The following is a 16483-nucleotide window of genomic DNA, read 5'->3' as shown; positions in this document are numbered from 1 at the left end:
CTCCCTCCCTCCCCCCCTGAATCAAAATCCTGGCTGCATACCTGGTTTGGTGCCGTAGGAGAACAGTACCACCGTGCAGCCATGCTACCAGAAAGTGATTGTCGCACTGTTTTCTTTTGTTGGCTGCAACAAATACCAAACTTCTTAGTGAGCGCGTTGGTAATGATGTAGGTTTAGAAAGAGTTATATATGTAAAAACAGGGGACGGGACAACACATGAAAGATGTGTTGTCCCGTCCCCTGTTTTTACATATATAACTCTTTCTAAACCTACAACAAATACCAGTAGTGACACCATACCAAAGGACAATTCAGACCCAGCAGCGTTTATTAGGACAATGGTTTTCTAAACACACTGCGGCTGAGTGAGTGGGGAAGGTGTCAAAAAAGCCCCGAGCCACCATCGACCGGAGAGCCATAGAAGCCACATATCTTCGGGGGAGGACAACAGCACACGTCCTCCGTCTCCGGAGTTGAAGAGCAAACTTGGTGCGGCAACCGCTCTCCCAGTACTGAGGCCGTGAAGCGACTGGTCTTCTCGGGCATTGGGCTTTTATGGGCTCGGCCTTGCGCGAGAATATTGCAATCCCCACGAGGGATTTGATGCTAACTGCTATTGCAAGTGTGGACCCCCTGTTTTATTTGAATCTCAGAATCTATACAAAGTACATGCGCCAATGTGCCAGTCTGTGTCCATTATTGTTGCGCTGAATGTGCTGCAAGCCAGACCTTGGCGTAGTTCAGTGTTGATGAGGTCATGACATTAGGGTACTCTGGGTCAGAGTGTCGAACCGAAAATGTTATTAGTTTGGGTTCAGGTTTACCGCTTTCCGTTCATTTCTGGATCAGCTCTGGAAAGCAAAAATACCGGTTTGAACCGGTTTGAACGTGCACATGTCTATCCAAGGTAGCAATGCCGGGCAAAAATTTCTAGAAGTTTGTTTAATAGTGGGGAGTGCATTCAGTTACGATGTATATTTTTAATAAATGAGATGGGCTTTTTTTTTTTAAGTTATGAAAAACCTTATTCATACTTGTGGCACCATCTATCGAAAATATCAGGAGCATGACTCAAACTGCCTTAAAGATGGTGGCGTGCCATTCCTGCTTTGGGAGGCAATAGGGGGCCACTCGGAATGGGATGCTTCTAGATTGCAGTGAAGCATCAAGTTACTCAAAGCGTTCCTCAGCAATCTGAGCACCTCTGATGCAGCGCTCACATTTGGATTCTCAAATTTGCCGATCTGCACTAATCTCTTAAAATAATTTTTTCCTTCGAGCTTTTTTCTTCATGCAAAATGTTTCCCGAGGTCGCCAGGCTTGTGTCACTCCTGAACCCTGCACCTTTGCCGAACCCTAGCACCTTGTACGGCGAAATCATGAAGCTGCACAATTGTATAATGAACTCCAAAATTTGTGGAACGCATCTTTTTAGCTCTTTTTTTGTTTAAAAATACTTTTTGCCAGTTTGGAAGTAGGATATTCAATGAATGCTTAATGATTGTATACTGTGATCAATAGCAGACCATGTAAGATGTCAGCATGCGAGAAATTTTTTTTTTTTAAACCAACGGTCACCGCGACTTTGAAGTCCTCGTCCAGAATTGGGTCCAAACTCAGATGAAGAGGTCGCCATCTTTGAGGCTTGCAGCACGGCATTTTCAACAATGTGCCGACAGGCACGTTACCTTTACCAAAAGTGTACTGTATGAAGTTGACATCACTGTGGGCAGTGGTTTATCCGGGGTGGAGGCCACCTCAGCCCCCCCTCACCCCTATTTCCTGAAAAAAAAAATCCTGGCTACACCACTGACTGCATGCAAGCGACACGGGAGCTCGCAGCATGAAAATATGGCATTTGTTTGGCCGGTCTGCAGAAACAAGTTTCTTTATTTCATGTTTGACACTGTGAAACACCGGTTTACAGGGTATGTAAAGATGAATCATGTGCTCACATGATAGATCTGAAGGCTAATACGCAAAATGTATAATTCTTTGAAAAATCCAATAAAAAATCGCTTTACTGTAAAACAAAAAAAAAAAAAAATTGACATGGAGATGCAACTACTGACAGTGGTACCAATAGAGGAACCAGAGGGCTATCTCAACAGTGGCTACGATCTCAAAAAAGTCGTCAAACCTAGTGGTGTGGTTCCCACATTTCCGCGAAGATGTAGACCATGTTTAGGGCTACATTACCATGGGTCGGTTCAATAAATACCTCTGTCGGTGCCAATAATCAGTTGCCCTGTCTCCTTCTTTCGTATATAGCAGAAGAGAACACACACGTGCCAGAGTAAAGATAGTGTCCAAGAGCATTTATTAAAACTCTTAAAATTAACTACTATGTCCCCATCCAAAATGCCTCCTGTGCTGGCAAATTAAGACAAAGGTCCTTACCCGTCAGACGCGGGGTGCTGGAGAGCCAAGATCAGAAAAGCATCGGAGAGGACCCCAAAACACTTCCATCTCTTTCGCGGTCACTGGAGGAGTCCATTTCCCGACAGCAGAACAATACGGGGCAAAACCTCCTCACCTGTCAGTCATGAGCTGTATCCAAGCAAGGGAATGGAAGGAAGTCCCCCCGGGAAAGAGTGAGGGGAGGGCCCTTAAAGAGGGGACTCCCTGCTTCACAAACAGGCCGGAGTTCACGGCGAGGGAGGCCGAGCGTTTTGACCCGCGGCTCCATAGAAATCCCCACAAATAATATTCCTAATATAGATCACACTTAGGCACCAGCAGGAGCTAGAAACATTGCAAAAAATATTGCTGTCGGGAGGCTCGTATCATATTCAGTTTTACTTGCACGTGCATCTGCCCTCACTTTACAGCTCATGAGCTTCATCAATCATGCACTTCAACATTTTTAGTCTCCTTACCCGCAAGACTGCTGCATACTGGGAAAGCTCCATAACTTGGATTGTGTCTGCTTGGCTGATATCATGTGAACACTGCGTTTGACCAGGAGATGGAACTTTTTCTAATAAATGTCGTGACTTGACATCATTGCACCATGCTGACGGTCGTTACCACTTTTTCTTGCGGACAAAAAGAAATTTGGCGGTGGGATATGTATGCTGCAGAAGGTACGCGATCAGCAGCTAGGCTGCTAAAATGGCAGCTGATCCCTAAGTGCATGCTGTGTATTTGAGAGAAACACAATTTTTGCTTGGCGCAGCATTGTGAGGAACAATGCGAGCATGTGGCAACATAGAAACGCGCTTTCTGGCACAAGTGTTTGTGCAAACAAAGTAGTTCCAGGGCTACGCTCTGTGGTCTCTCTGTGCAGCATGTTCCAAAACAATTTATGGTGTTTTGTTCATTGGAAAATTAAACTATGCATCACCAAACGCTCATCCTCTGCCCAAATGAAATGCTAGTGGCACGAAACAGATGCCAATGTTTTGAAGCTAACTGCTATCTAATTAAAACAAAAAGAAGTTATAATTGATTTTTTGAAAATTTCAATGGGAAAATGGGGGCCGTTCTCGGTAACTGGTGCCATTCAACTTCATGTATTTGAAGGCTTCGTCGCTGCCATTTTTCCACCGTCGCTTACAACATCGCTCACAATATCAGTCAAACCCGTTTATATATCGAACTCACCAAAAACTGTCTACCAGTTTGATATAACGGGTAATTCTATATAAAAGTTTTAATGAATTTGTCAACGAACAAGTATGCCACATTTAGAAAAGTTGAGCTACTCTCGAAAGAGCATCTGTACGTCATGAGGGACGCTCCACGCGGCTACTCCCAGTGGCTGCTTCTTCGTTTCTCAAGGTTTCACCGGCTCGCCCTCTCCCCGCTCTTTTTGCTAAAGAGATTTCTTTTGTTTCTTCCGGGCGGTCGACACGACCGCCTAAAAGAAAAAGAAAAGCCAGCCTTTTCTGCAAGCTGGCTTTCCCCCAATGAGTTTGCGTGTGTTGGGGGAAAGCCAGGTTGCAGAGCAAAATGGTGCTCTTGGCAGTTTGATATATCGGGAGACGCTGCAATTTTTGTTCGTTGTAACCGCATTTTTTTCTATGCATTTTTATTGCAGCTACTAGTCTTTTCACAAATAGTTTGAAACGAGGAATAATTTGAATTAACCGGGTTTGATATAATCGGGTTTTACTGTAACTTTTAAATAAGATGATGATTAGTTCTGCAACTCTGGCATCTAGTTTGTACTGCTATCGCTAGATTTTGGGTGGAGGATGAGTGTTTGGTGATGAGTCACTTGTTTTCGAGGTGAAACAAACCCTGCAATTCTCTTGGGGGGAACACGCTGTAGATATGGCTCCAAAAAACTTTTTTAACACGGTATGTTTCTAGAACTACCCTGCCCCTTTTTCTCTGTCATTCCTCTGTTTATTGGACAATCATTTTTGAGTCATTTTGCACCCAAGGACTGGGAAGTTTAAGCAAATTGCAGAGGTGGTCGACGCTGATAGCAAGAACCTGAGAACAAACCTCCTGATCTCTGTGAGGGTATTTTTTTGTATGTATCCCCCATTCCCTTGTACAGACTTGTAGTTCTACGTAATGTATGGTCTGGTTATTAAGTCTCATTTAGTAGTTTCAATATTTCTACACTCGGTGACAGCATTCTGTTGCAGTTCAGAAGTAATGGAAGCATACTTATGTGCCTCCGTGCTACCTACTATCGTGAACAGTACGAGCGGGAACGCCAGATCGAGTGGCCTAGAACTCTGCATGGCACCAGGACGATTTGAAAGCCTGGGCTTGGCCCAGCTTGAGGGCCGGGCCCGGGTCGGGTAGCACGAATTGTTTCTGGTCTCAGGCCGGGCCCAGGCTAAAAAGCATGAATTTTTTCCGGTCCCAGGCCAGGCTCATGCAATGATGTAGCACACTTTGGAAAACATTAAGAAAATGCTAACGCAATGATCGTTTAGATTTGAAAAAGCGAAAAAGCCGAAATGCCAACAGACGAACACGTAAATACTGAACATTTATAACCCATTATGACTTCAGCTCATAATGGACTGCATAAAATCTGGGACTTGTATATGCTTTCTAGTAATGTTTCAAAACATTTATTCATCTCTTGAACAAGTGCTATGAACATCGCTATGTTGACACTCAGATTTTTTATACCGACACAACATCTTGACAGCATCTTTTATGCAAATTGGGCTAAACGAACAAAATGCACCAACAACTTCCCAGGGCAGCTTGGAATTTAAGAGATGCATGGGCCGGGCCTGATCAGGTGTAGGCATCCCATCGCACCAAGCCGGGCCTCAAGAACTAGGCCCGTGCAGTACTCTAGCGTGGTTTTCAACTCCTCCTGTGCTACCTCGAGGCTGATAGAACACCATAGTGGAGACAGGGCTGGGAGAGAGAGTGCTTACTCCAATGTGTTCATCTGATTGCAGTACCCGCTCTCCACCACGCTGTTTTATCATCCTCAACGTAGTGCAGCGCATGTATCGAAGGCCACGCGCTCCGGCATTGCCGCTCATACGGTTCGCGATAGTATATGTTAAAACGGACCGTGCAGCGGCTTTTGCAGTGTCAGTATATGTATTCCACTTCTAACGTATCCTCGACATTGATAACTTCTGGAAAATGCATTAGCTTTTCTCTCTACGAAATTGCAGTCGCAGAAAAACACATAAGCAGCGTTCCCCCTCAACTCGCAAGGAGAACAAGCGATCACATGATTTGATGCTAATTGTATACTGCCAATGTCCATCTGGGAATGGCAAAAGCATAGGCCACGGTCTGAGCTTCACAAAGTTTTATTGGAGTTTGTCTATTCCCATCTTCGATTGAACACGACTCGCTACTTGGATGTTTGCCAATGTTATGATCGTCCTGAGACTCAGTCGAGTGCTCGGGCGCACAACAATTGAGTATGTAGTGGTATCTCTTCTTGACACACACTGCGATTTTGGGGGGTATGAGGCGTCACACTGTCAACAACTTGATTGGATCTATTAACATTAGGGGTAAAATAGTGGTGTAGTGTCATGGTGTAACGCTATGCAACGACTTGATGCCGTGACGTCACGTGACTGCATCGCATAATACTAACGCTATGCGACGACTTGATGCCGTGACGTCACGTGACTGCATCGCATAATACTATTGCGTGACACGTGACATCACATAATTAATTGGAATGCTAATACAAAGCTGGTATGAAATCCCACCATTTCTCATTCATGGCTAGTAATTCGGTATATGATGGTTTACCGATAGATATAGCAGATACCACTGCCAATTTTTCAATGACCTAAAATTCAGTTCATAAAAAAAAAAGACAATCGTTTTAAATTGGTCGTTGTTAAATTTTTTCCGTTTCAGTACCGGTTCGGTTCCATGACGGCGGCAACAATTTTGGTTTGGTTTGGTTCCGGTTTAACTAAAAATAACAGTTTGGTTCCGGTTCCACACTCCGCTCTGGGAGCTTTTGGTGGGCTGCAGCTGCATTTTGGTCATCCCCTACATGTGCCTACTGCAGTATCCCGAGAGATGGCTCACCCTCAAAAATAACCCGCCCCCCCTCTTTTTGAGTCGATTTGCTATTTATTTTTAAACACCGAAGCATAACCCACTCCTAGTAATTGCTGTGCTCGCATCTATGATGACCTCGGCGTAAAGGCAGCAAGTTAGCCATGGCGGAATATAAACAAACATTGCTGTCTGGGAAGTACAGTCATCTTTAATTCATTGCCCTTTGTCTTGCTAACAAGTTCGGCAGGGGCACAACTTTTTTCGATTCCACACGGAAAGTTAGCCCACTTTTCGTTTTCACCCGATTTGCTCTTGATTTTTGGCGGGCTATCTCTCGGAACGTTACGGTAGTCTAGTCCCGGTCCACTCAACATCCCGCCCCGTTCTGGAGTGGATTAATTTAAACGAGGTTGTTACCCGTGCTGCCCAGGTGAGCAACCTGGAGCGGGTGGCCAACTACATGCGCCGCAAGCACCACCTGTCGGCGGCAGACACGGAGCGGCAGCTGGGCCACGCCGTGCGGGACGCCCTGATGCTGTCCCGCAAGAAGATGGGCTTCAAGGGCTCCAAGGTGGGCGTGCCCCAGGAGGCCTTCCAGCTGCCCGAGGAGCCCCCGGTGAGAACCCATTTCACGCTGCCTGGAACGTGTCCCTGACGGGTGTGATCTCGAATGTGGTCCCCCGATTTCCACCTGACAACATCGTACGAGCGTCGTGCTGTCACTGGCCGCGACCTTGGTGGCGTCCCAGCGGCGGGGTTGGATGTGGCAGGCGCCTTTTGTACTGCAGGTCACTCTCCAGCTCCAGAAGTTGGGACGCCGTGACGACGGTGGCACTCATGTTCGCTCACACTTTTTGTTAAGACTTCTGGCACCACCTGCCAGGATGGCGACATCCGACAACATGACATGCCAGCTTTTTTTATTTATTTTTTTGTTTGTTTATTTATTTAATATGTACCTCACAGCGCCTTTTCGGGCATGGTATGAGGAGGGAGGGAGTTACAAAGGTGGAGACAGTGCAATACAAAATAACACATACGATACATATGTCGTAGGAAAACAACAAAAGCACACCACTATTAATTATTACAATAATATACGCATGTTGGACAAAAAAAAAGTTTTTGGACAAAAAACAGCAAACAAAAATGACTTTGCACACAAGATTCATTCCGGGATGATGTGAAATAATATTTCACGTGAAGATCTGAAATTTGCTCTATCTGCAACAACTTTACAATGAGGTAAAGAGTTCCATGCTGAAATGGCAAGCTGCAACGGGAAGTTGCAAAATTGGTAAGATACTACAATGAGGTGAGCGAAGTTTGTGAGCATGATGATGTCTATCAAAAATTAAGGGTGTGAGAATATTCAAAATTTCGAACACAAATCGAATATTTTCCTTATTCGAAACATATTCGATTAGAAAATGGCATATTCGGAAAAAACAACGAATATTCGCACAAACTGCAAATATTCCAGCAAGTAACAAATAATCTGCCTGCCACGCATTCCCCTATGATTATGTTTATTCACTGAGAAAGGTGTTGATGAGTGCGTTATCGGTCTGCTCCGTTTCTATCTGTCCGATGGCAGCAAGACAGGATCAGTTTCGGTTTCTTTTGCACCAAGCCCTTTGTTGTGTGGCACTTTTATGGCAATATGTGATGTAATTGCACATTCTATAAATTGATACAATAAAATGAACCTCGAGAGTAAAATATAAACATAAAATAATTCTCGAAAGAAAAAGCTAGGTGCGAGTAGAACATTACATCGCCATTGACAAAAACTCCTGCCATTCCCGTGCACTCAAAACTAGGGATGTCGCGAACCTGCTCAGGTTCGAGTTCGACCAAGTTCGACTTTTTTGAACCTTCAACGTGATGTTCGACAAAGGTTTGTCTGAAGTTAGACTTTTGTGTGCATGCAGGAAAATTAAAAACGCTAGTTGACTCCACCTGGAGGAGGAAAAGTGTAATACTTGTTGGGTTTATTGGCATCACTGGTTCACATTAATAACTAATGAAAGCATTAAAAGCACATATTTTCGCTTTTATATGGTGTAAACATAATGGTAACCATTTCATGAAATATAAAATAAAGTACTTTCTAAATTATTTGTTTGCCAAAATTTGAAATATTCGTGTAGCAGTTGGGCAACACTGTCCATAAGTCAAACTTCTTCAAACTTTAGTGAAATTTCGGAGGTTTCCCGAGTGAAAGGGTCTTTCTACTGGCGAAAATGTTGTCACAGCGCGTAGGGAGTACTTACTTTCTGAACACGTTGAGCAGTTAATTTTCCTACGTGATAATTTGTAATGAGTGCATTTCTAGAAGTATCTTTAGCCTGCTGCAGCCCAGTAAAATGCAGTTGCATTGATTTATTTTAAAAAGGCAATAAAACCTTCTGTTACCTCTTGTTTTGTCATTTTTTATTACTAGACACATATTTAATATTCGAAGCCCATTTTTTGTCTATTCATATTCAATTTGCGTTCGAAGATTTCAATATTCGCACACCCCTATCATAAATGCGATGGGCTGAATGTAGTAGACATTCTTTGAGCGAAACATTATAGTAATACATGTTGTGAAGGAACGTGAGACGTGAGACCCTATGCCTGGTTTCTAATAGAGGTAGTACAAGTGCTCTTCGTTTCAGTGCCAAAACGCTCGTGTAAGGTGAATAGTCGTGGAAAATGAAGCACATTCCTTTGTTTTGAATGCTCTCTAATTTAGTTTTCAGATAATCCTGATGACGAGCCCATATGATGCTAGCATACTCCAGTTGCGACCTGACAAATGATTTAAAAGCTAGCAGACGAGTTTCAGGAGGTGCTAAAAACAGTTTGTGTCTAATAAACCCCAGGGAACGATTTGCCTTGCCCATAACATAGTGACATCATTTGTTGCAACTTCGGGGCCACTTTCGATGTATGGGCGAGGAAGACACTAAACATGTCTGTCCAAGACGCATTCCAGGCACCATATTTTCTGCCGGCCCTCGTCCGAGCATTGGGCCCAGTCGCTTCTTGGGTGAACATTGGTCTGGCTGGTGCTGAATTTCGGATCTGGTTTCGTTGTATCCAGCTGGAAGTGAGACCTGATCCAGCTGGATCAAGCTGGATTCAGCCAGGATCATTTTCGTAATCAAACTCATGGCTGCCTCACAGTAACAGTGCAGCTCGGGCTCCTTTGCCCCCTCTGTCCACACGACCAAGGTCAAATGAGGGAGGCCTTTTTGTAGCTGTTGCTGTTGGTTAAAAAGTCTTTGGGGGACCACCTCTAGACAAGCCCAGTAGGAATTATAGTCGACAACAGGTTAAGAACTAAATGGATGTTCTGCCTTCGGTGCGAGCTTTCTGCCTTTGATGACACATTGTCGCATGCGCAGCCAAAAATCCGCAGAAGGCAGCGGGCTGCACTGGAGGTGGAGCATTTACTTGGTCCTTAACCCGCTACCTACCATAGTGCGTACTGCAATATGTAAATAACGCTCTCATTAATTACCTGACATAGAATGCTGAGCAAGCACCCACCCAGCATTTGGAGATAATCTTTCAAAACTGACAGATGGGCGCTCATTACCTAGGTTTGAGAGCATAAATACAGAAGGGGCACGGAGAAGCAACTGAGAGGAGGAGCACCTTGTTTTACGGCAACAGCTGTTAGCGGGAAGTTCCTGGGTAATATGCGCGGGCACCCTTCACACAAACTCTTGGCGACGGTGTCACCCCTCGATCGCTTCCAGCCGCCGCCGCCGAGCTTATACAAAGACAAAAGTTTCCGTCCGTCGAGCCAAATCTGGACCAGCGAGCTGTAAATGCCAGCAACCGTTTCCTCCGCAATCAACCCCCCCACAAACCAAGCTGTGAACGGGACAAACGTCGGAAAATTAAAGGCAGTACGTACGCATTCCATTTCTTTTTACCTTCGATGACGCTTCGGCATCTGGAGAGCCGCAAGCATACACGTGACGCCAGAGCACGTCTAAAGGCAGCGAGTGTCCACCGGAGGCAGGGTGTCCAAAAGCGACACCCTGCCGTTCTTGCCTTGTCTGCTAGGCTTGTGCGTAATACCGCCTAGAAGACAAACACCTGTGCCTTTCCCTCCCAAACATTGTCGTTAGCAGAGCCATGCCATGCCGCCTACCTTGCGTCAGCAATGTCGATGGCGCGTCTTACGGCGTATCACAACGAGTTCAACGTTGGCACGCGGCGACACCAAGACGGAAATGTCTGCCGCTCCGCTGCGGCTCTCGTCAAGCTTCGACTTGTTTGCCGCTTGCGGTGGGTGAAGCGCCCACGAACGATGATGTGATGCGCAGGCCTTTGTCTTCTAGTTGGCACTGACGGTAGTTGACACCCTGTCCTGCTGGTGCACGCGCATGACCGTCTGGGCAGGCAAACTGGAACGCCGTGTGGCTGGATTCTGGAAAGTCTGCAGCGGATCTGAAGGACGCGAATTTTAGTAGCGGTGCACCGAGGAGACTCGTCGTAGACGAAGTATGAATGAGGCATGCGAGCAAAGTCGAAGGCAAAAGCGGCACAAAAATTTTTAGAATTGCGCTTCGGAGGCAGCGCAGAAACTACGACGGTGCCACGATAATAGCGCATTATGCGAGTGGTGAGCGGCTGTTTCTGTGACGCACACTTTTTAGCTGGGTTGGCTTAGAAGTCTGGAGTGCACGCTTAGTATGCCTTTTGCTAAGTTTTGGAATGCTTCAAGTTCACGCATTTCAAAAGTGGCGGGTGAATGCTTATTGAGACATGGGTGCTTATTGTAGCTCGGTGTTTTATGGTAAGTGCTCAATATCTTGCTAAGCGGATTCGCGGGACGAATTAAAGGGGAAGTCTACCTAACATTATTTGGGACGTGACGGGACTTAGATAGCTTTATTCACGTTCAGGTTTGATAGGAGGCGCACGCACGAAACTTTGGAGGCAAGCGTAGCATTGGTCTTTGCAGGAACGGGATGGACATGACTGGTACTGCTTCGAGTGCCACCGGGGCGGAGACGTGCTGCTCTGCACTTCCTGCCACCGAGTGTACCACGTTGTCTGTGTCAAGGAGGACCTTTCCAACGAGGAGAAGTTTGTCTGTTCTGTCTGCCAGGTGAGCGGGCCATCGAACCGCCTCAGGGAGCGACGGCTGTCCTGGGACACAAAGTCTCTGTCTTTAACATCATCTAGGTAGGAAGGCTGTAGTTCTAGACTGTCACACATTACAGCGCTGGGGTGACAATCTGCACCCCAGCACTGGACGCAGATTGTTTAAGAGTGCTGCGTCAGAGTTCAGCTGTTACTTGTGTACGTGGTCCATCCACCTGCGTACGTAACACTTGATCATGCCGATTTTGCACCCTGCGCTGGCGGCTCGTACGTGCCATCGAAAATTCAGCACAATGGCTTCGCCATCTTGGAGGTGTTGCCTCGTCGTGGTGTTTATTCGATTCCACCCTCCCGCAAAGATGTCATTACCCAGGTCGGGGAACGGGTACAACATCCATCTCTCGTCCCACGTTGATTTCCGTACCTATGAAAACAGCGAGCATTATTATGAGCTCTCCACCGACCTACTAGACCAGGGGTGGCCAGGCTGACCCGGTCCAAGAGCCTCAGACAGAACCACGAACAGAACCACGAGGGCAAATTTTTTGTGTAGAGCAATAAACGACACTTAATTGATGCAGATAGATTGAAAGTAGTTTGAACTACTTTTAATCTATTTGAGTCAAAACCATTCCGACTGTACGCAAGGTAGCAAGCAGTAGCTCAAGACTACCAAACCGCTACATGTCTTTCGATTTAAAACGCGTTCCATTTCTCTTTTTTGGGGAAGTGCTCGTGTGGCCAGGAGGGAGGCCGGGGTGTAGGGGAGGGAGCCGCGAGCCATACTTTAACACGCGAAGAGCCGCATGCGGCTCGCGAGCCGCAGCTTGGCCACCCCTGTACTAGACCTTTGTGCCGAAATATGCGAGCATCAAGGAGGATGCTGGAAACGTAGGCATAGATGTTGCACATGCTCGCCTTGTCTATAAAAAGATAGGAAGTGACAGACTACGAGCGTATACGCAAACTTCTATTAATTTCAGGTATTTGCTTGATGAGAGCTTTTGTTGTAGAAGCCGGTGTGTGCAGCCAGTGGCATCACTAGGGTCAGCGGCACCCAAAACGGTGGCCCACCACGACCCCCTTCCCACACCCCCTAGTTTCAGCCAACGATCCTTGAAACGAAAGGGCAACGATGAGCGGTGGGGAGTGGGGTCGCGACATCCCCTTCTCCATTTTCACTGCCCAGCTGTACTCGAAGCTATCTTCCCCCCCCCCTTCGTTCCCCCTAGTGATGCCACTGTATGCAGCATGTGTAACTAAACTTACAACATGCTCATTGGTGCTTGCATAACTTAGCAAGGGGTCTATCGTATATCCAGATGACTTTGAAAAGCCCCTGAAAAGAAAAAAAAAAGTTTTCTTTTAAACAGTTTGGCAGGACACGCGTGTCAAAAAATTTATTTTAGGCGAACGAAGAAAAATTTTAAAAGCAATATTGATGGCGCGAGACGCGATTTAGCAGGTAGTCACCTCCTTTCCACTTGTTTTTTCTCTCGGAATTTTGGGCGCGTGGAGGAGAGGTGAATCGGCTTCGCCTTCACGTTGAGGTGGAAAGAGTGAATGACCGTTCTGTGACGTCGTAGACTTCGCACACAGAATTTAAAATAAATCTCGCCACCAATATTGCTCCAAAACATTTTTTTCCGCGTCAAATTCATTTTTTTTGACACACGTGCCCCAACCAGACTGTTTAAAAAACATTTTTTTCTTTTCACGGGCTCTTTATGAGGCGTCGAACCTTTGTCGAACGACAGAACCAGCTCGGTCAAATATACCTGATTGTTGGCGCCTCAGTAATTTTGTTGAGGCTGCCCAAGCAAGACAAATACCTGTGCCTTTCCCTCCCAAACGTCGTCGTTAGCAGAGCCACGCCACGCCGCCTACCTTGCGTCAGCAATGTCGACGGCGCGTCTTGCGGCGTCTTCCGGTGTTTACATTTGGGTGTAATGAACAGAGAATTAAAGCTTTTCTGTGGAAAGAGTTACCTGAGTGCCGCGATTGCTGTAGTAAAGTAGTAAGCTGGGCGAGTTGGTAAACGTTGAACATGGTTAAAATCACGCACAAAGAGACAAGGACAAACAAGGAAGGAATGCTCCTGTCTGTGTTCTGCGTTTCTTCTTCATTTGTCCTTGTCTCTTCGTCCGCAATTTTTAACCCTGTTCCACGATTGCTCTATTTTCCAGTGTGCAAGTTGCATCTTTTTTTCCTAATTTCCATCGGTGTGTCTTACGAAACAGTGCGACTTATGCACATTGATTTATAAGTATGAACCTTAGCAAGATGAAGCCGATATTAACGGCAAAGGAGAAATAGTAGAGCACCCGCCGGTGGCCTGCTCTTCCGGCAATCCAAAGACGGTCCGAAGCTTAGCGGAATATGTTTGGTGCTGCAGCTACTCTGTACGCCGTCCTCTGCAGCACTCCATAGCGGTGGCTGCCACACGAAAACAAATTTGCCACGAGGGTTATATTTTTCGCTTGATTTGTTGGCGAGATTATTGAAGCTGGCTCCCGCCTGCACATATATTGCAACCACAACAAAGATATGTGGTCTTATCAATGCAGTTTTGCCGTGCAGCATGTGTAAAAAGAGGTGCGACTTGTACGGCAGCTTATACAAAGATGCAGCTTACATAGCAACTTTTTTTTTCATGCAAACTCTCGTTTCTTCCCGTTTGTTCAACGTTGGACAAACGGGAATTCACGAACGACCATTTAAGAGGGCACGCACAGAATTTAGAGACAAATGAAGGGGCACATTTGCCCGCGGACTGTAGGTCATGCAAATGCGAGCCACGCTTCGGCGATACCAAGGTTCTCGGTAGAAGCAGAATTCATAGAGCATGCAAACTGCAAGAGCCATATATTATCAAGAAGAGGGGACCCCAGTGCGTCAGCGACACGTCAATAGCATTGTATAATGCTGAGATTCGTTTTTTCGATAAATATATGTAAGCAGGTTTATGCTCTTGTATCTCGCGCATGTGTAGCCTGGGTGACGATAAGTGTATTAGATATATATATATGTACTTCCATCTTCCTTTCCCAATACAGTTGTGAGTAGTGCCCGTGTTTGTCTTCTATCTTGTGTACATCTTTTTAGCGCTTATAACCATGGTTCAATACAGTCAACACCAACTAGCCCAACAACAAGTTCTTCGACACAAGAAGAGATGCAGACAAGACGAGACATACTTTCAACCAGGGATGGGCAAAATATATGCAAATATGTATCGAAATACAAATACAAAATACTTTGTCCAAAATGTATTTAATTACAAATCTAATTACATTCCTAAAAAAGCATTTAAGTACAAGATGCAAATACAACCAACTGTATTTGGTCTCCTCCAAATACTTTCCCAGATACATTCCTCAAAATTTGTGTCAGCGACTTCAGGGCACCTGCAATGGGTTCCTGGGTATCTCATTTTAATTTTGCATCGCACACTCGGGAGTTAGTGTGCGAGGCTCTATAAGCGTAATAGAAATATAATCACACAAAATGTAATCAGCTTGGACGTAATAGGTGGAAAAAGTACAGAGCTTCAAGCAGCTTTTTTTGACGATTACATTTTGGTATAGACCAACAAAGAACCGAGACGACCAAGACGTGCAGCACTAGCTAGATAATTTTTTATTGTTGCTACTCGCACCAGTTGCGAAAATCTGACGACCCGTGCATTTAGAATGTTCCAGGCAAAAATATGGATGGAAAGCATCACAAGTTGTCACAGGCACTTATTTAGCCAGTCTGCCTGTGAACTTCGATTTTGTAACTATTCTTGCCCTGGACTAGTACCCTAATCACAAAGTCACTAAACGCTTGTGCTTGATTGAGAGACACTGCATTCGGTGCAGAACGTAGTTTTCTTCCTGCTCTGGACAGTGACAATAAATTTTAGGGATGTATTTTCGCCCACAAAATTGTATTTAGTTACAATTGTATTTGAAATACCCACGTTTTAGTATTTAAATACACACGTCAAATACATTACCCAATTTGTAATTAAAAACAAATGCAAAATACACAAAGTATTTAAAATACATATTTCAGATACTTGTATTTGAAATACAGCTGCCCATCCCTGCTTTCAACTAAACTATAATTTGAAAAAACACAAATGCGAACATAGGCTGACGTACACATGTGCATGGGAAATATTTTACATTCACCTTGCAGATAAAGAAGTGGTGAAAACTAACATGTTTTGCTATGTGACACATTTTTTTCTAAAATATGAATATTCCTTATTTGTTAGGGATAGCGAGGAGGCACTGATACATGCATCGGTGCCATGGGATTTTATCTTAAAGGCCTCCAGAATTTCGCGCACAATTTTTGTTGCGCCGCTTCCCACTATTTTTGTTTCATTAAATTTGGGTTACACTCACAGCGATCACAATGTATGGCCAAGTGGCCAGACGGGGATTGCCTAGTGGACAGAGAGCGTTCTCTGATTCTATCGTGGATGCATCTCCCCGTGTGGCCAACATAGACCCTCCTGCATGACAGGGGGATCTCATAAATGACGGCAGCGACACAGTTGTGGTACTTTGTCACGTCCTTCTTTTTGCAAGCCCCTTCTGTCACAGCTAATACCCTAGTTACACGGGGGCTTTCAACTGCCATTGAGTCAACGACAGTTGACTCAGTCGCGATCTGTTGGAGTTACACGGCGGCACCAACTGTCATCGAGCCGCTAATGACAATTGAGTTCAACTGAGCTCCCCTACCTCAGTTCAACTGAACGGACTTCCCCAACTGAGGTAAAATGGCGCCTGTCCGCGAGACCGCTGCCGCCGACCATCGTTTCCGAGGCACTTACTGTTTCGGAATGCAGGGGGAGGCGTCTAAAAAGAATCGTAGCAGCAAAATATCCGGGAAGGAATGGCTTTCG

At 45.4% G+C, this 16483-nt stretch overlaps 1 protein-coding gene across 1 annotated transcript in view; it reads left to right on the top strand.

The window, feature by feature from the left end:
• Positions 1-16483, top strand: part of LOC121837504 (zinc finger MYND domain-containing protein 11-like) — a 102564-nt gene that overhangs the window by 62928 nt on the left and 23153 nt on the right. Inside the window, exons 3-4 of the mRNA XM_042293106.1 lie at positions 6896-7081; positions 11438-11584. Of these exons, the coding sequence (XP_042149040.1) occupies positions 6896-7081; positions 11438-11584 (333 nt within the window). The remainder of the gene's footprint in view (positions 1-6895; positions 7082-11437; positions 11585-16483) is intronic.

Source organism: Ixodes scapularis, unplaced genomic scaffold (assembly GCF_016920785.2).
Source record: "Ixodes scapularis isolate PalLabHiFi unplaced genomic scaffold, ASM1692078v2 PGA_scaffold44__24_contigs__length_19508400, whole genome shotgun sequence".
Lineage (NCBI taxonomy): Eukaryota > Metazoa > Arthropoda > Arachnida > Ixodida > Ixodidae > Ixodes > Ixodes scapularis.
Note: the sequence above shows the minus strand (reverse complement) of the source record. Positions and strands in the feature narration are given on the sequence as shown.